The following is a 20180-nucleotide window of genomic DNA, read 5'->3' as shown; positions in this document are numbered from 1 at the left end:
GTCCGGCATAGCAATACAACGGAAATTCGACCGCTGGTTGTACAATTCTCGACTGAAATCGACTGTAGAAAAGCTTTAGAGAATCCATGAGCATTGATTGGGGCATTTCTACGAGTTTGATATGGGATGGTCGGTGGTCACCATATGCAGCTTTGAAGCTGCGTCAAGTGTTCTCGTGTCTCTGATGAGTTGCTGAATGCAGGGGCCATTTTAACATTTGAACATTCCCCAAAACGAAGGCTCATGCTGTTGTTGCTTATAGTTGAACTGGTGTAGAATGATGACATACCGTTTGAACAATGCTAATGTTATTTATGTATCATCTACTTATGTTCATTCCTCAACCCGAAAAGGCAAATTCCGGCCCGCTAAGCGAAACCGGTTGCTCAATCACGACCGGCTAAAGTTAAAGTTGAGCGCTCCCATGGGATAGAACTTCCACGGCGAATATATGGTTTTCATGAACCTAATCTTGAGCCCCGCCATTCAAGCACGAATATCTCCATTTTTTTTTCTTGTGCATCACTTCTCTCTTTTATATATAAATGTATGTGGTGTTCACGGCACGGCCCCGGCACTTTTTGGTCTCATCCTCCAATCCCTTTATCAGCAAGGCCGCATGCCTCTTGGCTGAATACCTCCTTTTCAAGAGAACATTTTTCGATGCACAAAATTTCAAATTCGGGCTCTTTCGATGCGAAAGAAATAAGTGTACTCCAAATTCAAGAATTTTTGTGAATGATGAACGTCGCGGAGATTATAGTTCAGTTCGCAACAAACGAAAAAATAGATCTAAATCGTTTGTCCAGGATGAAATGGTTGTTCTCTAGTTTATATAATATGGAAAAATCTACATGCAAAGTGTGCAGATGATAGGGAGTTGTTGGACCGGTGTGAATCGTTGTCACCTCAGCTCCGCAGCAGCTATAAAAGGGCCTTGACGCCGTGACGGGAATTTCTCGTGGATGGCATCGTCGTGCCGGTGCTCGCTTCTCCTCCTGAATCACCACCGCCCGATCCTCCATCATCGTCCCTCCAAAGCTCGCGAATTCTCTCCCGCTTCCGCCTCGCTCCGCCTTCTTCGCTGGCCCCGTGATCTCCCCAAGCGGATTCGCTCCGATTATTCGGGCTCGCCGCCGTCTTCCTCCTCCTCCTCCTCCTCCTCGCCGTCGCCGTCGCCGTCGTCCATGGAAGCTCCTCCCGAAGGTTACAGGCGCAACGTCGGCATCTGCCTCGTCAATTCCTCCAAGAAGGTTTCAATCTCTCTCTCTCTTGTGTTGGATGCGATTTCGTCCGGCGTCGATGTTGTTCCTGATGTTCTGTTTTTGGGGGGGTTTTTGCAGATTTTCGCTGCTTCGAGGCTCGATGTCCGTGACGCCTGGCAAATGCCGCAGGTAAAATTGGTGACCTTGTGGATTTGCTTGCATTGCGCTGCTAGTTAGCAATCGATGACATCCTTCGTTACTGATCACTTGGACGCGTGGGAAGGTCCCGCCTGTTAGGCTGTCCGGGGTTTGGTTGTAGCTTGTGGCCAAGTGCATCCGTGATTGGAATTCGGATTCATCCTGTCGTTTGCTTTATATAAACATTTCCTGACTAGGTCTGAAGCTTTTGCATCTGGGCTATGTTCTTTACATTCAGGGACATTTACCTTAACCTCTTGTCGACATGAGATACAATGTGGATGGTCATTTTTTTTTTTCCTCGTTCGACAGGGCGGAATTGACGATGGTGAAGATCCGAGACATGCGGCCATGAGGGAACTAAGAGAAGAAACGGGAGTCTCGTCGGCTGAAATTTTGGCGGAGGTTGGAAATTGGGGTTTATCTCCTACAGTTCCTTGATTCATTGGCTTTCCTCTATTAATAAGATTGTATACTTTAGTGAAATATTAAGGTTCTGTACTCAGCCATAGAGAGTTATCAGTCAGAAAGTTCTTAGTAGATCTTCCATCTAGAACGTCACCATGTTTGCACAATGGGGGTGTTTTACTTGTCATCTAGAGTTCCGAGTACACATACCTGATGTTTTTCTTTCTCATTTGCAGGTGGTAATAGCTGTGAGTTTTCTTTTTGTTTTTTGCAAGATTTTGATCGTTGGAGCAACTGGTGCTCCTCCTATCCTTAGATGATTTAGAATAACAAGCTTAATTTGCATTAATACTGGCTTAAATTAGGAAGGCCTGATCTCTCTCTATACCCCACCAACCCCGCCCCCGCCGTGCGGGGCCGCTGGCGAGCTTGTCTGTTTCTTGATTTACCTCACTGTTTTGAGAATGGCAGATATCTGATCTGATCTTTTGTGCATCATTAACACATAGGTTTAGATGTGGAATTGCTGTTCTATTCTTCTTCCACGGTAAACTTTACTCTATTGCCTGGACGAATTGTCTTGGTTCTAATATTGGGCGTCCTTTGCAGGTTCCTTACTGGTTGACATATGACTTTCCTCCAGATGTTAGGGAAAAACTCAAAATCCAGTGGGGATCAGACTGGAAAGGCCAAGCACAAAAGTGGTTAGTTCTCCCCCCTCCCTTTCCTTTTTCCCCAGAAAGCGCATTAAAGATGCTTGCACAATAGATGAAGAGGGTAGAGGGCTCTAGAATTTGAGTTGGGGCTTTATTATTCAGTTCATTCGGAAGTTGTTTCTTCTAAAGTTAAGACAGATTGTATCTATACTTCATCAGAGAAGAGATTAAAATTGATATGTTTAATGCTGAGATGGGAAGAGTTTTAGGTCAATGATGTGAAGCTTAGTTAGGTCTGTAAAAGAGGATGGACAACACGGCTTTCCCAAATATGATCGTTTTTTGAGAATCTAGGTCTAATTTGATTATTTGTGATATCTTTGAAGTTTATCTTACGTTAAATCGAGTAATAAAAGCAAGATAGAAAGTTGTAATTATTGGCAATTTCAGAAGACGCCATATAGCCCTCTTTCAGTCGAATTGTTTTCTTTCACAAAACTTTTTGTCATGGTTATATGAAGAGTTCCTCTCATGGAATTGCGATGTAGCCAAAGTCTCAGAGTCAACCGATGGATCCATGTCATTCAGAGTCCCCATTTTACCTTCCCTTAAAACAGCATTATGACAGTTTAGGTCCAACTCCAAGGATACTATATTTTGTATCAGTTGATTTTCTTGCAGTCACATCTTGGAAGAATTAACGCATGAACTCTTAAAAACGATTGCATCTAAGATTAGCGTTTAGTCGTCTTAGTATTACCGAATGCCCTTAACATGTTATGGGGGAAGGATTATGCTGCACCAGTTTTGATTTTCAGCATAAGACTGAATACTGGTTTTCTGTCTCTCCCGTTTCACTCTGCCGTATCATTCTGATTAAAAATTTATCAACCCGGATACTTTGGGTTGCAGGTTTCTTATGAAATTTACGGGGAAAGATGAAGAAATCAACCTCTTGGGGGATGGCACCGAGAAACCTGAGTTTGGCGAGTGGTCGTGGATCTCGCCTGACCAGATAATTGAACTTGTAGGTTCAACGGACTTTTACGCTATTCCGGTTTATATCAGATCTCGGTCTCCCTTAGCAAATATTTACATGATTCCATCTCTGGTGCAGGCAGTGGTATTCAAGAAACCTGTTTACAAGGAAGTTTTGAATGTATTTGCTCCGCATCTTCAATGATGGCCTGCCTCACGACGTCATAGTCACGAGAGAGAAATTGTACAATAACCACCTCCGATCGGATGGATACACGATACTCGCCCACCAATGAGTTTTCACGTATTTACATACCAGCTTTATTTTACACTTGTACGGATCAAGTATGTTTATGAAAGTCCGTCGGAAGGAATGAGACGAGACAGTGCGATTCATTTGTCCTACTCGTGTTGTACCTTTGCTATTGCTTGTTTTAGTGCGAGTAGGCTTGCTCTCGTATCATAACCACCTTAGATAGGGCCAACAAAACTCCATGGTTAACTTTCACCGCAATCCTCGTGAATTGGCTGGTGTAGCATCCGCATGCTATTAAATTTGCAATAACAATTACGGCTACATGCGATATCATTTACAATACTTATGTGGCTTTAAACTTCTGCCATAATTCAGACATGCAGCATGGTTGTGACTGTTCAAGCAAATGATATCCTGGTTAAAGTGCCAAGCTAATTGGGCCCATTATGAACGAGACTCTGGTTTTTGTATCGTCGATGTATATAACCTTTAAAAATACCAAAATGAGATTGAACCATACCAATTGGAACCTTCATATATCGTTAAGATGAGATGATGCATCTTCCCATGCAACGCCATCTACTGCATTCTCATTGCCAGGGTAGATGGTAATGCATATCGGCATTATTACTAATACAAAGACTGCGTTTGGTCGTCCGGATTTCTAAACAGGATAGGACTGGATAGGATAGGATAAGAAATCCTGGGATTTTTTCATATCCTATCCACTGTTTGGTGGACTACGGATTTAAAGTAGGATAGGATAAATTTTTTTTTTTGTTGTTATTCATGGGTCCGGAGGAGTCGGTGAAGGAAAAAAAGCCGAGAAATTTTTTTGGTGAAAGCGCATAAGGTGTTGGGATGAAGATGACGGCGAGTGGAGCGTAGGGTTTCTGGAAAAATAGACATTAGAAATCCTATCCAGGTCTATCCCACCCCCCTCGGATTTTTTTATCCGAGCTATATCCGGTCTATATCCGACCTTATTTGAGATAAAACACAGGATAGGATAAAACATATCCTATCCTGGCTTTTATCCACCAAACACAGGATAGGATAAAACATATCCTATCCTGGCTTTTATCCGGTCGACCAAACGCAGCCAAAGAGAATTCAACTGTCCACGAAATAAGGAAATCAGAGGTCCTGCCAATTTTATTTGAGAATGTACAAGCAGATACAAAGCTGATTGGACTGGGACCTCGAATCAGATACCACTGGTGAAGATTTGTCTCTACATTCTTGACCAGAATCTGCTCAAGCTTGCTTGAATTGATCCATGCGGTTCATCAGTTGGCAAATATACATCGTCATTGAACTGTGAAATTCAGTACATTTAGTAAATATCAGAATGCAAGCATTTTCACGCATCAATGCTTACCAAAGTGTGTCAAGCATCAACCAACATTCCCAACCAAAACATTTCAGGAGAAGCTGACTAAAATCTATTGATCCCTTTACAGGTCTAGAACCTGTGAACTGTACTCAAGCACAAAGGTCTAGAACCTGTGAACTGTTCACTTTCTCCTCTTTATGATTTACATGAACTGACGCAGCACTAACTCCGAACCATGCAAGTGCTTCTAATATTGTCATAGCATACTTTATGTACTTCCAAAAACTTGCAGATCTTGCAGCCTTAAGAAAATTTAGTAATTGGACTAACAAAATGCCAGCATCTTTGTAGCTCATGTGGTGATAAAAAAGTTTGTACTCCCAACTTATCACCGAAATCTTCTCTTTAACCTATTGTCAACTGGTTAGGCCCCTTTTGTGACATATAATCAACTTAAGGTGAGAAAAGTTGAGTCAATTTACTCCTCGTTACTTGAGAGGAACCATATCCTGTGATCTCAAACAAATCATTGTTTCACCAACTTCTCTCACGAGTACTTTTCTATGGCTCAACCCTGGAGACCTACAAATTCAGGATTATAAGAAAAAGCTCATAGTTGCCTAGCATCAACCATTTTCAGTACGCTACCATCCCAGTTGGCCATATCTAACCTTCTTCCTGTGGATGCTAAATATTAGATTTGTTCCCCAAGCTAACCTGACATTGCTAAAATTCTTGCTTGGACATTCTCATTATCCTTTCCAGAAAGAGTGTTTCTTGCAGTGGCATAATATTCGTACCTTCACCATTGATGGATTATCCTTGGTCGGTATGTTAACTGGTAAGAAATGGATATTTGGCATCTTCAATTGCACTGCTGATATGTCAGGAAATCTGAAAGGAAAACAAATCAGCTTGTTAAGCGGAACAACATAGAATCAAGTGGAGAATTTCTTGGGGTGGAGAGAGAGAGAGAGAGAGAGAGAGAGAGAGAGAGAGACCCGGCTAGAACTGCCTTTGCCATTTGATAGAGAGTGCTTTGAACAGATGCACTGTAAACTCCCTCTTTTGGTGAGCCAAAGAAAGTATTCATCAAAACTTTTTTCACATCCTTGTATCTCTCTTGGAAATAAAGAAGATCACGGGGGATGCTGGAGAGAGTATCATAAGAATACCTGCCACCCACACTTATAATAGTGACTTATAGCTTATGACAAACAAATCACCATAAGTCTCCCGAGTCTCTAAATTGAAGGCCACAGGAAAGGGATAAAGTGAAATGCATATATTAATCAACTCTGCCTCTTAACATTCTCTCACAATACTAGTAATAAAAATTCATACCTCCAAGTTGCAGTCACTTCAGTCGCAAGCATTCTTTCTCGAGTTTCAGGAAGAGCTGTGTACTCATCCCTAATGAAACCTTCAAAACCTGACTGTTCACGTGGAAGATAAAAAGGAAGAGTGAGCAGCCATATCAGACTTATCCTATCAATGGAGAAAACGTTAGGTGCACAGGGTCAAGTGCACCCTTTGCACTCCTTGCCCTTAGATAATGTGGGTCCCTCATGGGGCCATCAAGTCCAAGGACTGAGGAAGCATTGGGTGCACTCCCCGCTCTGCACCTAAAAACCTGCCCTATCAATGATGCATCTGCAGATTGTGGATGCCAACTGAGGGGGAAATTCTCGCCTGGACCAGAGCCTACTAGACTGGGTTCATCACAACCGTTGATTTTTGGGGGAACCACAAGATCAAAGGGTGTGATGGATACGGTCCAGTGGACACGGGTTCCTGGAAGAAATTCCCAACGAAGGTTTCAAAACTTGACTTTGCTTCCGGATACTTTGAAAGTTCCCAAATCATCTGAACAGTTTCAGTAGAAATAGAACTTGATGCATTATGTGCTAACAAATAACCAAACATTTCAAGAATGACGAAAGATATGGACAAAAGATCAGATTCTCAAGTTGTGGCAAATTATTGTTACACATGCAATATAGCGAACCTACACTGAACATACATCAAAATTGAATAATACTACAAAGCCTATGTCAAAAGGAAAGGCGATTGAACAAACAATATCAATGTGCCATCTATTTTTTTCATATGTTTCGAAGAGACGAGCTTTCAGATATGCTTTTTGCCATCAGTAGCTCGTAGGTGACAGAATTCTAGACTTAAAAATCGACACAATTCTAGGTGTGATAGGAGAATTTGTACTCACTCCAATAAAAGTATAAGTACTAACATGTTACAAAAGTACAAAGATACAACTTGACCTGGATTTCTGAATTATACCTAGAATGCAGGTAGAATAGCTGCAAGATAAGTTTCAAAGAAAAGAATTTGAACATTACTACAAATCACATGGCATGCAAATGTTTGTTTTGGGAAGAAAAAATGCCAACTTCCCAAGTGATCCTACCATCTCTCAAGCCAAATCATGTTACAAAATTTATGAAAGCTAGCTAGAGCATAGACTAGCTTACCATGGTTGTTTTCAGGACTGACAATCCTGCTATTCCCGAAGTCAATTTTAGAGCACCAGACTTTTTCACAGTTACTTCTGTCGTATGCTTCTCTGATCCAAGTTTAAATCCTTCAGTAAAGTAGAGTAAAACAACATAAGTCCATGGGATTCTGACTTCCTACGTAACAATCTCTCAATGATTGTGGGAACAGCTTAAATCCTATTTAATATGACTTCACCGGAGGATAAATTTAAAATTACAAGTCAGACACTTGTCATAATCACACGGCGACAATGTAGACTAAAGAGAAAAAAACAGGGCAAAACATCGTCTTTTAGTTGTCCGTGTGAATTTGATCAAAAGTTGAAGTGAACATCCTTAATATGCCCAGCACGTGCCAGGAAGGACATAGAGACTACAACCGTAGCTTGGGGGAAATTAACAAGCCCCCATTTTTTCCTCAAAGAGGCACCCTTTAGAATGATAGTTTTGACATCTGAAAAATAATAAAAACACGAACCCATATCAGCCAATGATTGGTGATGCATCTGGTACTACCGCCACAACAATAAACTAAGACTCTTACCTCAGCATCTAAACCTATTGGTCTTTAGTCCATGATAGTATGTCCTTATGTCCTAGTTTTTCTTTAGCAATCAACTGCCGCCATCTGTCGAGAACACATATCTCCACATATTCTGAAACCATCAATTGCCCCTTATGATACAGGGATGTCTCAAAATTGATCCCACATCACTCAAAGTCAAGCCATTGAACCTCTAAACTCTATTACAGATATTCAAAGAAGGTCAATATACAGAAAGGTTTTTATTTCCCCAAAGGGGATTCTGACACACAGAGTCGCAGATAAAGAGGTTCTTATGAGAGCATTTCTTCAGCATTACTTAGAATGATATTGTCCTAAATTCAGAAAATAATTCAAGTCATATGTATAACAAGTCAGGAAACTCTATCAGCACATTTCTGTACAGACAGAACAACAGTACAGAAAACCAAAATAAGAAACATGGTCATTATTAGGCTTTTTATCTAGGCAATACCATTTATTGAATTGATAACTATTCAACACTTTCAATTGCTAAAGATGAAGAGGCCTACCATGTTCATGAGGTTGTCCATCCACATATACTCGTTCCCAAGGCTTCTCCACAATTACGACTACAGCAGCTGTTACCTATAGTCACAAATATACGTAAAAACATCAGTGCTAGAAATAGAGTATCTAACACTGAGTGCTATGAGCTTAATCTGATTGTTTATGCAGACCACTTGTAACAAGTAGAACCACAAACTGTCCCATGAAGCATGGTCAATCACACAAGAATTGTTCAAGGATATGATAATTGCTTCTCGCAGTCATTCGTAGGTTAGTGATCCTAGTTAGATCAAGACATGTATCATAACTTTAGGTGCCACCACGGTCCCTCAATTTTGCCCAGCTATCGACAGCATGCTTATAATACACTTCTGAGAAAACATATGATAAAACCTAACAGCATAAAAAAGGCACCTCCCAAGAATACTGGGAAAGGATTAATGGTTTGCTTTGGTCAATTAAAGAAAATTGTACAGAATTTTCTCTCAAGAATACTGGGAAAGGTCTCTCTCTCTCTCTCTCTCTCTCTCTCTCTCTCTCTCTCTCTCTCTCTCTCTCTCTCTCTCTCTCTCTCATACATGTATGTATATTTGCCACAGATGGTCATCTATGTGCATTTTGTATGCACGCAAAGAGTAAAACAACCACCCACACCTAGCAACTTCTGAAATCACAAACTACCATCCCATCGGATCAGATGAGACAGGTTGACATGCATCCACTTCCAAACACACTTTTGATATATCCCCTTACCCATTTTGATGCCTTATATGACAACATGCGGACATATGATGCATGGGCTAACCAACAATGTTGTTCTCTTCTGGGGCAGACAACATGACCACGCAAACTTTTCATTTCCTATCAACAGATTATCTAATACATCCTCTCTCAAGCAATACATCTGAGCTATTAGTAATCGCTTCCTGATTTTCTTTTTTACTTTTGTGGCCATGATCAGTGATGAGTTTGTGTCACGGCTCCCATCCATAACAAGATCTCCAAATATGCCCGAATCCGAACAGTGAAACACAAAGGACTCCAAATCATATTCCTGGATCTTTAGTTGTAACAATGGCAAGATACAGTAACCTCTTTCTGGCAACAAAGTAAAATGCATTACAGAAACAACTAAATTGTCTTCCGATACTCTCTCCTAGACTAAGGTAAGTGCTAACCTCTTTATAGAACGAAGTGAAATGCTTCGCAAGCAAAATAGCAAATTGCTCCACCGAGAGTTGCTCCGAACATTCCTTTGCTTTCGCGTACACCTAAGCAAAAGCTCCGACCTCGTCAGACCAGATTAGAATTATGCTATTACAACAAGCAAGTCCGATCATGCTACTCCCCATAATTCACAAGCGCCCTTAGCCGGAGCAAATAGCAGGCTACACGACAAAGAGCACGGGACAATCGAACGAAACACAATCCGTCCACATCACCGACCGGACAAAGAGCAGAGGGAGACGATTCGCATCAACCACCATGGCCAGCTCAGAGAGAAGAAAAGCGGCGAGGGGGAGGGGAAAGGAATCAAAGTACCGTGTTCTTCATGGTGTCGGTGGCGACGATGCCGGAGTTGTCGTCGCGGGTGTACGCGCCGACGCAATCGGAGAAGAGGCTGATGCTGACGCCCCACTCGACCATGAAATGGCGGCCGTCGGCGGCCCTCCAGACCCTGGCCACCCGGACCCTGTCCTTGCCGTGCCTCTGCTCGAAGTTGAAGCCTTCCAAGTCGCCGGCCATCGCCGATGATCCCGCCGGAAGATCGCAGGTCGCCGTGAGGTAGTGGCGGTAGCTGAATTGGAGAGGTTCGGAGGTGGCGATGTGCTGGCGGTGGGCAGATTCGAGGAGGGATTTGGTAGGATTTTATATAGAGTGGTGAGGAGTGGGACGTGGAGGATGATGACGATGATAATGACTTATTTCCAGCTCAAAAGTCAAGACGGTCCTTTTTACCTGCCCAAAATTATATTCCTAATTCCACGCTCTCTGGAGGCGCGTGCGTTGACGATCCATTTTTCCGGGACACTCGTGCCCGAGATGTCGGGTCCGAAAATCACTGACATGAACATCAACCGTCTTACATGACACCGACTAAAATTGACGTGTATGATTTTAATTTTTTATAAAAATTTTATTATTTTATTTTCTTTCTTTCTTTGTCTTTTTCTTTTTCTTTCTTCGCCGGTCACTGGGCCTTGGCGACCGGCCTCAAGAGAGGGCCGACCTTGCCGACCTCGGGCGAGGCTGTAGCGAGGTCGAGCCATGATGGGATCTGGCAAGGTCGGCCCTTGCCTGTGACCTGTGGCCTGTCGCTGATCGTCGCCTAGGCTCAGGGATTGGTTGAGGAAGAGAGAAAAAGAAAAGAAAAGAAAAATATAATATAATAAAAATCATTAAAAGAATCGATTTTTTTTAAAATTACAAAAAAATTTCCATGTCAGCGCGACTATGCCACGTAGGACAGCTACATTAGCAATTTCTAACCAAATGAGATTTTTCTTATCGAACGACGGAAAATATTTTCCGATTCATTTTCAGGTCTTAGTCAAACACCGGAAAAATATTGACATTATCCTGAAAAATGACTTATTAGAAAATATTTTTCAAAAATGTCACGTTTTTCTCGAAACAAACGGAGCCATAATATTCTTTGGATTGATTTGGTCAAACCCATCCAGATTACTAGAGGTGGCCACGGGCCGATTTTGGCCCGGAACCGGACCGGAACCGGCCCGGTCAAACCCGGGCCCAGCCTGTTGACCGGGCCCGCGGTTCGGAACCGGAACCGGCCCGGTTCCGGTTCCAGAAAAATTTGAACCGGCCCGGAACCGCCGGTTCTGCGAAAAAAAAAAAATTAAAAAAAAAAAAAAAAAAAAGGCTGCGGGCGCGAAGCGAGGCCGCCCTGCGGCAGCATTGCGGGCCATGCTTCTGCAGCGGCAGCGACCATGGCCTCCGCGGCCGGCCATGGCGGGGCCGCGCGGAGGTCGCCGGCGTCGGGCGAGGGGCGGCCCTCGCCTGGGCTGAGGCGAGGCCGGCCTCGCCCGGCGCCGCGAGGCTCGGCCTCGCCCCAGCAACGCGAGGCTCGACCTCGCCCAGCCCAAGCGAGGGCCCGCCTCGCCCGACGCCGGCGACCTCCGCGCCGGCCCCGGCTATGGCCGACCGCGGAGGAAGAAAAAAAAAAGAAAAGGAAAAGGAAAAGAAAAGAAACAGAAAAAAAAAATCGGAACCGACTCGGAACCGGTTCCGGTTCACACTTGGCCACGAACCGGAACCGCCGGTTCCGAACCGGAACCGGTCGGTTCCGAACCGTGGCCACCTCTACAGATTACCTTCGAGCTTGGGTGAAATCGTTAAGCTTGAACGGATTCAACACAGTGCTCAATTCATGATCAGATGATATAAAAATAGCATTGTCACATCGTCGTTCCTGAATTTGCCCGATACGACTAGCCTATCGTTCATGCATCTAGTGAGAATAATATTTTGAATAATGAAAAAAAATAGTGGAGAAGTTTTTACATATTATTATGCATGAATGAAAATCCGTCATTGTATGTCATATAACACATTGACCAACGATATGATACGTATGCTTATAAAATTTGCTTTTGAGCAAAAATGTCGAGTCCGCAAATAATTTTTTTACCATAATTTTTCCAATTTTTAGAAGTCGTTCAAACCCAAACACGTGCGTGCCCAAAATAGAGTTTGCGATCCTTGATTTTCGTCTTGGAAATTTTTACGTACTTTCGACGATCTTCCCGAGCGTAAATACATAACGAGATAAATCGTTCGCGATGAAAATATAATTTTCGAAAAGCTAAATGTTGAACCAAAATAATTTATTTCGAAGGAAAAGAATAAAAGAAATAGTAATTTCAACAAAAAAAAAAGGAGGAGGAAAATATTCAAATTGATTCGATTGGTTACCGTTCCATTGCCTTTTCCTTTCATTGGTTTTGTGGATTGAAATGAGAGGCCGGTGGTTTACACGCGCTGAGAAGAGCGGTGGGCAGGTCGTCGGGTAGGATAAGAATGGTACACGCGTTGACCCGGGTTAATAGTAATATAAACGGCCCACAGACATGATGTCCGGGTCGGGAGAAACGGGTCTTCCGTTACTGTGTGCTGTGAGAAAACAAATTCGTTCAGGTGGAGTCGTTACTCTCGGTTTCTTTTTTCCATACCGAACCATCAAATTGAGTATTGAGAAAGAACAAATCTAATAATAGAGATCACACGTAAAGGGAAATTGGTAAGATACACGTGTGAGTTATATTAAGAAAGTTCCACAGCGGAGAATTAATGTTATGCGATGTGGAGTAGTTAATATAGTCAAGTTGGCTCATAACTCATTAGTTTAAACTTTTTAGTGCAGGAGGGTCCAACTGGATATGTTGACGGGCTCGGATTTGGACTCTTTATTGGCAATCTCTACATATGTCTTCCCTATGTCCTTGATTTGCCAGTTGCCACACGCACCATCATCGAGTCGAGTCTTCTTGGTTTTTGCGAGCAATGGCGAGCTCAAACTCAGAAGAATCGCCAAGAAGACACGAGAAGAGGTGGTGGTGATCGGTAACCAAATCCTTTCACTCGAGTCTCTTCTGTTTTATGCTTCTATTGGCTTAATTCCCCAAGAGTGTCGTTTCTGTGGATGAAGATACAATCTTTCTACGAGTCCCCCTTTGCATGGTAGATGACATTGTATTTGTATGGTACCATGTCCTCCTTTTCAAATTAATTTGGTTGTGGGGTAATCCTTTTCAAGTATATTGTTGTAGAATTTGTAATTGCCTCATTTCAAGGATTACAATGAGCTTGAGAAGACAAAACTTCGGAAGTGCCACTTCATCACTCCCGACAACTTTTTTGGGTAATATTTCTTTTGATTCCGCATGACTTTTTTAGAGTAATCTCATTGAAAACATGAAATTTCTCGAAAATAGGAGGAACCGTGCTGTTAGAGCGTGTCTCCCGTTATTCGTCCTGTTTTATATGTCCATGCAAAGCAAATGATATCCTGGTTAAGTGCCAAGCTGATTGGCTCCATTATGAATGAGACTTTTGTTTTTGCATCCATGATATATACAACCTTTAAAAATACCACAGTGAGATTGAACCATACGAATTGGATCCATCATATTGTTGAGATGAGATGAGATGATGCATCTGCCCACGCAACGCCATCTACTGTATTCTCGTTGCCAGAGTAGATGGTAATGCATATGAGCTATTACTTCTACAGAGAGAACTCAACTGTCAACGATATTAAGGAAATTAGAGGTCCTGCCAATTTTATTTGAGAATGGACAAGCAGATACAAAGCTGATCGGACCGGGACCTCAAATCAGATACCCCCTGGTGAAGAATTGTCTCTACATTCTTGAACAGAATCTGCTCAAGCTTGCTTGAATCGATCCATGTGGTTCATCAGTTGGTAAATATACATCGTTATCGAACTGCGAAATTCATTACATTTAGTCAATATCAGCATTCAAGCATTTGCACACATTAATGCTTACCAAAGTTGAGTCAACCATGAACCAACATTCCCAACCAAAACATTTCAGGAAAAGCTGACTAAAAACTAAACATGACCCCTTTACAGGCCATTGTCCTCGAGCATAAAAATCCAGAACCTGTTAACTGATTACTTTCTCCTCTTATGATTTCACATGAACTGATGCAGCACCAATTCCGAACCACATAAGTGCTTCTAATATTGTCATAGCATACTCCATGTATTTTCGAATACTTGCAGATGTTGCAGCCTCAAGAATATTTAGCTATTGGACTAACAAATTGCCAACATCTTTGCAGCTCATGTGGTGATAAAAAAGTTTGCAACTCCCAACTTATCACCTTTATCTTCTTTAACCTATTTTCAACTGGTTATGCACCTTTGGTGACATATAATCAACTTAAGGTGGGAAAAGTTGAGTCACTTTACTCCTCGTAACTTTAGACGATCCATATCCCGTGATCTCGAACAAATCATTGTTTCACTAACTTCTCTCACGAGTACCTACCTATCTATTTCTCATGGCTCAACCCTGAAGACCAAAGTCAGGATTAAAGAAGAAGCACACAGTCACTTAGTATCAACCATTTTCAGTAGGCTAGCCATCCCAGTTGGCCATATCTAACCTTCTTCCTGTGGATGCTAAATATAGATTCCTTCCCCAAGCTAATCTAGCATTGCTAGAACTCTTGCTTGGACATTCTCATTAACATTTTCAGAAAGAGTGTTTCTTGCAGCAGCATAATATTCGTACCTTCACCATTGATGGATTATCCTTGGTCAATATGTTAACTGGTGAGAAATGGAGATTTGGCATCTTCAATTGCACTGCTGATATGTCAGGAAATCTGAAAAGTAAAAATGCACTTATTCTATTTATCTTCATCATGTACCAAATAATAAAGAAGGAAAGCAAATCAACACGGAATCAAGTGGAGAATTTCTTGGGGGTGGAGAGAGAGAGAGACCCGGAGAGAACTGCCCTTGCCAATTGATAGAGAGTGCTTTCAAGAGATGCACTGTAAACTCCCTCTTTTGGTGGGCCAAAGAAAGTATATATCAAAACTTCTTTTGCATCCTTATATCTCTCTTGGAAATAAAGAAGATCACGGGGGATGCTGGAGAGAGTATCGTAAGAATACCTGCCATCCACACTTATAGTGGTGACTTAGCTTATGACAAACAAATCACCTTAAGTCTCCCTAATCTCTAAGATGAAGGCCACGGGAAAGGGATAAAGTAAAATGCGTATATTATTCAACTCTGCCTCTTAACATTCTCTCACATTACTAGTAATAAAAAATCATACCTCCAAGTTGCAGTCACTTCAGTGGCAAGTATTCTTTCTCGAGTTTCAGGAAGAGATGTGTACTTATCCCTAATGAAACCTTCAAAACCTGACTGTTCACGTGAAAGATAAAAATGTAGAGAGAGCAACCATATCAGACTTATCCTATCAATGGAGAAAACATTAGGTGCACAGGGTCAAGCACACCCTTTGCACTCCCTGCCCTTAGATAATGTGGGTCCCTCATGGGGCCTCCAAATCAAAGGACAGAGGAAGCATTGGGTGCACACCACGCTGTGCATTTAAAAACCTGTCCTATCAACGATGCATCTGCAGATTGCTGATGCCAACCGAGGTGGAAATTCTTGCCTGGACCAGAGCTTACTAGATTGGGTTCATCACAATCGTTGATTTTGGAGATCTACGAGATCAAAGGGTGTGATGGATACTGTCCAATGGACACGGCTTCCTAGAAGAAATTCCCAACTAAGGTTTCAAAACTTCACTTTGCTTCCCCATGCATGCCGGATACTTTGGAAGTTCCCAAATCATCTAAATAGTTTTAGTAGAAATAGAACTTGATGCATTATGTGCTCACAATAACCAAACATTTCAAGAATGATGAAAGATACGGACAAAAAATCAGATTCTCAAGTAGTGGCAAATTATTGTTACACATACAATATAGCAAACCTACACTGAACATACATCAAAATTGAATAATACTACAAAGCCTCTGTCAAAAGCAAAGGTGATTAAACAGAAAATATAAATGTGCCTTCTATCCTTTTCATATGTTTTAAAGAGACAAGCTTTCAGATATGCTTTTTGCCATCAGTAGCTCATAGGTGATGAAATTCTAGACTTAAAAAAGAAATTTGAGACAATTGTAGGTGTGATAGGAGAATTTGTACTAACAGGTTACAAAAGTACAACTTGACCAGGATTTCTGAAATGTACCTAGAATGCGGGTAGAATAGCAGCAAGATGAATTTCAAAGAAAAGAATTTGAACATTACTGCACTTCACATGGCATGCAATTGCTTGATTTGGGAAGAAAAAATGCCAACTTCCCAAGGGATCATACCATCTCTGAAGCCAAATAAGGTTAAAGAATTTATGAAAGATAGCTCGAGCGTAGACTAGCTTACCATGGCTGTTTTCAGGACTGACAATCCTGCTATCCCCGAAGTCAATTCTAGAGCACCAGACTTTTTCACAGTTACTTCTGTTGTATGCTTCTCTGATCCAAGTTTAAATCCTTCAGTAAAGTAGAGTGAAAAAACGTAAGTCCCTGTGATGCTGACTTCTTATGTAATGATCTCTTAATGGTTGTGGCAACAGCTTTAATGCTATTTAACATGACTTCACTGGAGGATAAATTTAAAATTACAAGTCAGACACTTGTCATATTCACACAGCGATAATGTAGACTAAGGAGCAAAAAACAGGGCAAAACGTCTTTTAGTTGCCCGTGTAAAGTTGATCCAAAGTTGAAGTGAACATATCTCCAAACACTCTGATACCATCAATTGCCCCTTCCGATACAGGGATGTCTCAAAATTGATCCCACATCACTAAAAGCCAAGCCATTGAACCTCTAAACTCTATCACAGATATTCATAGAAGGTCAATATCCTGAAAAGTTTTTATTCCCCCCAAAGGGGATTTTGAAACACAGAATCGCAGATAAAGAGGTTCTTATGAGAGCATTTCTCCAGCATTACTTAAAATGATATTGTCCTAGATTCAGAAAATTATTCAAGTCATGCATAACAAGTCAGGCAACTCTATCAGCACATTTCTGTACAGACAGAACAACAGTACAGAAAACCAAAAAAAGAAACATGGTCATTATTAGGCTTTTTATCTAGGCAATACCAATTATTGAATTGAAAACTATTCAACACTTAAAATTGCTAAAGATGAAAAGGCCTACCATGTTCATGAGGTTGTCCATCCACATATACCCGTTCCCAAGGCTTCTCCACAATTTTGACTACGGCAGTTGTTACCTAGATTCAGAAATAAACGTAAAAACATCAGTGCTACTAATAGAGTATCTAACACTGAGTGCTATGAGCTTAATCCGATTGTTAGTGCAGACCACTTGTAACAAGTAGAACCACAAACTGTCCCATGAAGTATGGTCATTTACACAAGAATTGTTCAAGGATCTGATAATTGCTTCTCTCAGTCATATGCAGGTTAGTTATCCCAGTTAGATCAAGAAAAAGTATCATAACTTTAGGTGCCACCATGGTCGCTCGATTTTGCCCAGCTATCGATGGCATGCTTATAATACACTTCTGATAAAACATATGCTAAAACCTAACAGCATCAAAATGGTTTGCTTTGATCAATTAACGAAATTGTACAGACTATAAGCCTAACAACTTATCCACTTCCAAACACACTTGTCATATATCCCTTTCCCATTTTGATGCCTTATATGATATGATAACAAGCAGACATGTGATGCACAGGCAACGATGTTGTTCTCTTCTGGGGCAGACAACATGACCATGCAAACCTTTTCTTTCCTATCAACAGATTATCTAATATTTCCTCTCAAGCAATACATCTGAGCTATTAATAACCGCTTCCCGATTTTCTTTTTTACTTTTTTACCCATGATCAGTCGTGAGTTCGTGCCACGGCTCTCATCCATAACAAGATCTCCATATACAACCGAATCCAAACAGTGAAACACAAAGTACTCCAAATTATATTCCTGGATCTTTAGCTGTAACAGTGGAAAGATACAGTAACAACCTCCTGGCGACAAAGTAAAATCCTGATATTCACTCCCGGAATAAGGTATGTGCTGACCTCTTTATAGAACGAAGTGAAATGCTTTGCAAGCAAAATTGCAAAATGCTCTACTGAGAGTTGCTCCGAACATTCCTTCGCTTTCACGTACACCTAAACAAAAGCTCCAACCTCGTCAAACCAGATTAGAATTATTGTATTACAACAAACAAGTCCGAACATGCTACTCCCCATAACTCGCTAGCGCCTTGGCCGGAGTAAATAGCAAGCTACACGACCCGCGATACTAAAGAGCACAGGACAATCGAACGAACGCACCCCCGTCTACATCACCGACCGGACAAGAGCAGAGAGACGATTCAAATCAACCACCATGGCCAGCTCAAACGGGCGAAAAGCTGGAGGATAGAAGACATTAGGTACCGTGTTCTTCATGGTATCGGTGGCGACAATGCCGGAGTTGTCGCCGCGGGCGTACGCGCCGACGATATCGGAGAAGAGACTGATGCTGACGTCCCACTCGACCATGAAATGGCGGCCGTCGCCGGCCCTCCAGACCCTGGCCACCCGGACCCTGTCTTTGCCGTGCCTCTGCTCGAAGCTGAAGCCTTCCAAGCCGCCGGCCATCGCCGATGATCAGCCGGAAGCTCGCCGGTCACGGTGAGGGGGGGTTTGAATTCGAGAGGATCGGAGGTGGCGAAGTACTCGCAGTGAGAAGATTCGATGAGGAGGACGATGACGACGCTGCTGCTGCTGCATTATTATGAGTTATATAACTATAAACGCTGCTTTTTACGTGCCTGAATAGCGTTCCTAACTCCACGCTCTCTGGAGGCGCGTGCGTTGAGGAGCTCTCGAAACACACGAGCATTTGCACGGCCTGAAAAAAAAAAAAAAAGTGTTGGTAATTGGACAAAGCCAAATGATTGATATTAGTTTTTTTGACATAAAAAAATATGAAATTGGTTCTAATTTGCCGTTCAAGAATGATCGATTCGACCAAATCCATCCGGATTTCCTTCGAGCTCGGGGCGAAATTGGTAAGCTCAGACGGATTCAACGCTCCGCTCAGTTCGTGATCGGATCTAATTGCGGATATAAAGAAATAGCACCATTACGTCGTCGTTCGTGGATTGGCACGATACTGACTAGCTTATCATTCATGCATTTAGTGAGAATAGTATCTTGAATAATGAAAAAAAAAATAGTGGAGAAGCTTTAACATATCATTAGGCATGAATGACAATTCGTCATTGGATTTCAGCTGGCGCTTAGCCTCGGCTTCAACAAAGATGCTCCATCGTATTAATTTAGAAATTGACCCTAGCCAGTCATGCCTATAGAGCAAGCCACTAGATAATGTCTCATCTAATTCTCATCAGCCCTGACCTAAAAAGCAAAAGATATCCGAAATCTTACCAAGATCTATCCTTGATCGGACTGGACAACAGCAAATTATGGCATCTTGGGAAGTAGAAAGACTCAACTAGAGCTTTCGGAAGGCAAAAGGATGGTGAAAGCTCGGATGACGATTGATTGGACCGCCAATAATACACTAAAATGGTCAAGTGTGTAGAAACGTGTGAAAAGTAATTTGCCTCTGTCGCCCAAACAATCGTGTTTTTATTGAAGGGCAAAACAGCCATGTGCACGAAACGACATCCTTATTAGGGGTGAGCGATTCCCGGTCCGGTCCGATTCCAAGGTGAAACCTGGAACCGGACCGAGAGAACCGGTTCCCAATTTTGGGAACTGCGGACCGGACCGGTTGGTTCTAGGATCGGGAACCGGTTACTTAGAGTTTAGGATTTTTTTTTTTTAGTCAAACACTTAAGGTTTAGTTCACATTTTACTAATTTTTGTTAATAAATTTATGTCAATGAAGTTCACTTAGGGTTTAATTCACATTTTACTATTTTTTATCAATGAATTTATGATAATGAAGTTCACTTAGAGTTTAGT

At 41.9% G+C, this 20180-nt stretch overlaps 3 protein-coding genes across 5 annotated transcripts; 1 reads left to right on the top strand and 2 right to left on the bottom strand.

Moving 5' to 3' along the window:
* Positions 1 to 894: 894 nt before the first annotated feature.
* On the top strand, positions 895 to 3850 carry LOC115670410 (nudix hydrolase 26, chloroplastic). Of its 2 annotated transcripts, XM_030591673.2 has the most exons (6): positions 897 to 1253; positions 1344 to 1394; positions 1716 to 1808; positions 2421 to 2515; positions 3380 to 3494; positions 3585 to 3850. In XM_030591673.2, the coding sequence occupies exons 1-6, from the start codon at positions 966 to 968 to the stop codon at positions 3648 to 3650; spliced, it is 708 nt and encodes a 235-aa protein (XP_030447533.2). In that variant the 5' UTR covers positions 897 to 965; the 3' UTR covers positions 3651 to 3850. The 2 variants fall into 2 exon arrangements, with proteins under 2 accessions (XP_056168852.1, XP_030447533.2); XM_056312877.1 differs by lacking the exon at positions 1716 to 1808 and having other exon boundaries at positions 895 to 1253.
* Positions 3851 to 4804: 954 nt separating this feature from the next.
* LOC115670360 (uricase-2 isozyme 1-like) lies at positions 4805 to 10493 on the bottom strand. 2 transcript variants are annotated; one of them, XM_030591614.2, is made up of 8 exons: positions 10171 to 10491; positions 9807 to 9899; positions 8631 to 8706; positions 7530 to 7639; positions 6382 to 6473; positions 6039 to 6212; positions 5838 to 5931; positions 4805 to 5019 (listed from the first exon to the last, which is right to left on the bottom strand). In XM_030591614.2, exons 1-8 carry the CDS (start codon positions 10372 to 10374, stop codon positions 4936 to 4938), a joined length of 927 nt encoding a protein of 308 aa, XP_030447474.1. In that variant the 5' UTR covers positions 10375 to 10491; the 3' UTR covers positions 4805 to 4935. The 2 variants fall into 2 exon arrangements, with proteins under 2 accessions (XP_030447474.1, XP_030447482.1); XM_030591622.2 differs by lacking the exon at positions 6039 to 6212 and having other exon boundaries at positions 10171 to 10493.
* Positions 10494 to 13726: 3233 nt separating this feature from the next.
* On the bottom strand, positions 13727 to 18980 carry LOC115670386 (uricase-2-like). The gene is made up of 8 exons (XM_030591637.2): positions 18642 to 18980; positions 18279 to 18371; positions 17386 to 17461; positions 16598 to 16707; positions 15468 to 15559; positions 15127 to 15300; positions 14913 to 15006; positions 13727 to 14096 (listed from the first exon to the last, which is right to left on the bottom strand). Exons 1-8 carry the CDS (start codon positions 18843 to 18845, stop codon positions 14013 to 14015), a joined length of 927 nt encoding a protein of 308 aa, XP_030447497.1. The 5' UTR covers positions 18846 to 18980; the 3' UTR covers positions 13727 to 14012.
* Between the last annotated feature and the right edge of the window lie 1200 nt (positions 18981 to 20180).

The sequence above is a fragment of the Syzygium oleosum genome, unplaced genomic scaffold (genome assembly GCF_021117445.2).
Source record: "Syzygium oleosum isolate NSW1041296 unplaced genomic scaffold, Sole_v2.1 Sole_v2.07, whole genome shotgun sequence".
Classification (NCBI taxonomy): Eukaryota; Viridiplantae; Streptophyta; class Magnoliopsida; order Myrtales; family Myrtaceae; genus Syzygium; species Syzygium oleosum.
The sequence above is the reverse complement of the archived record's forward strand: the minus strand, read 5'-3'. Positions and strand labels throughout refer to the sequence as shown.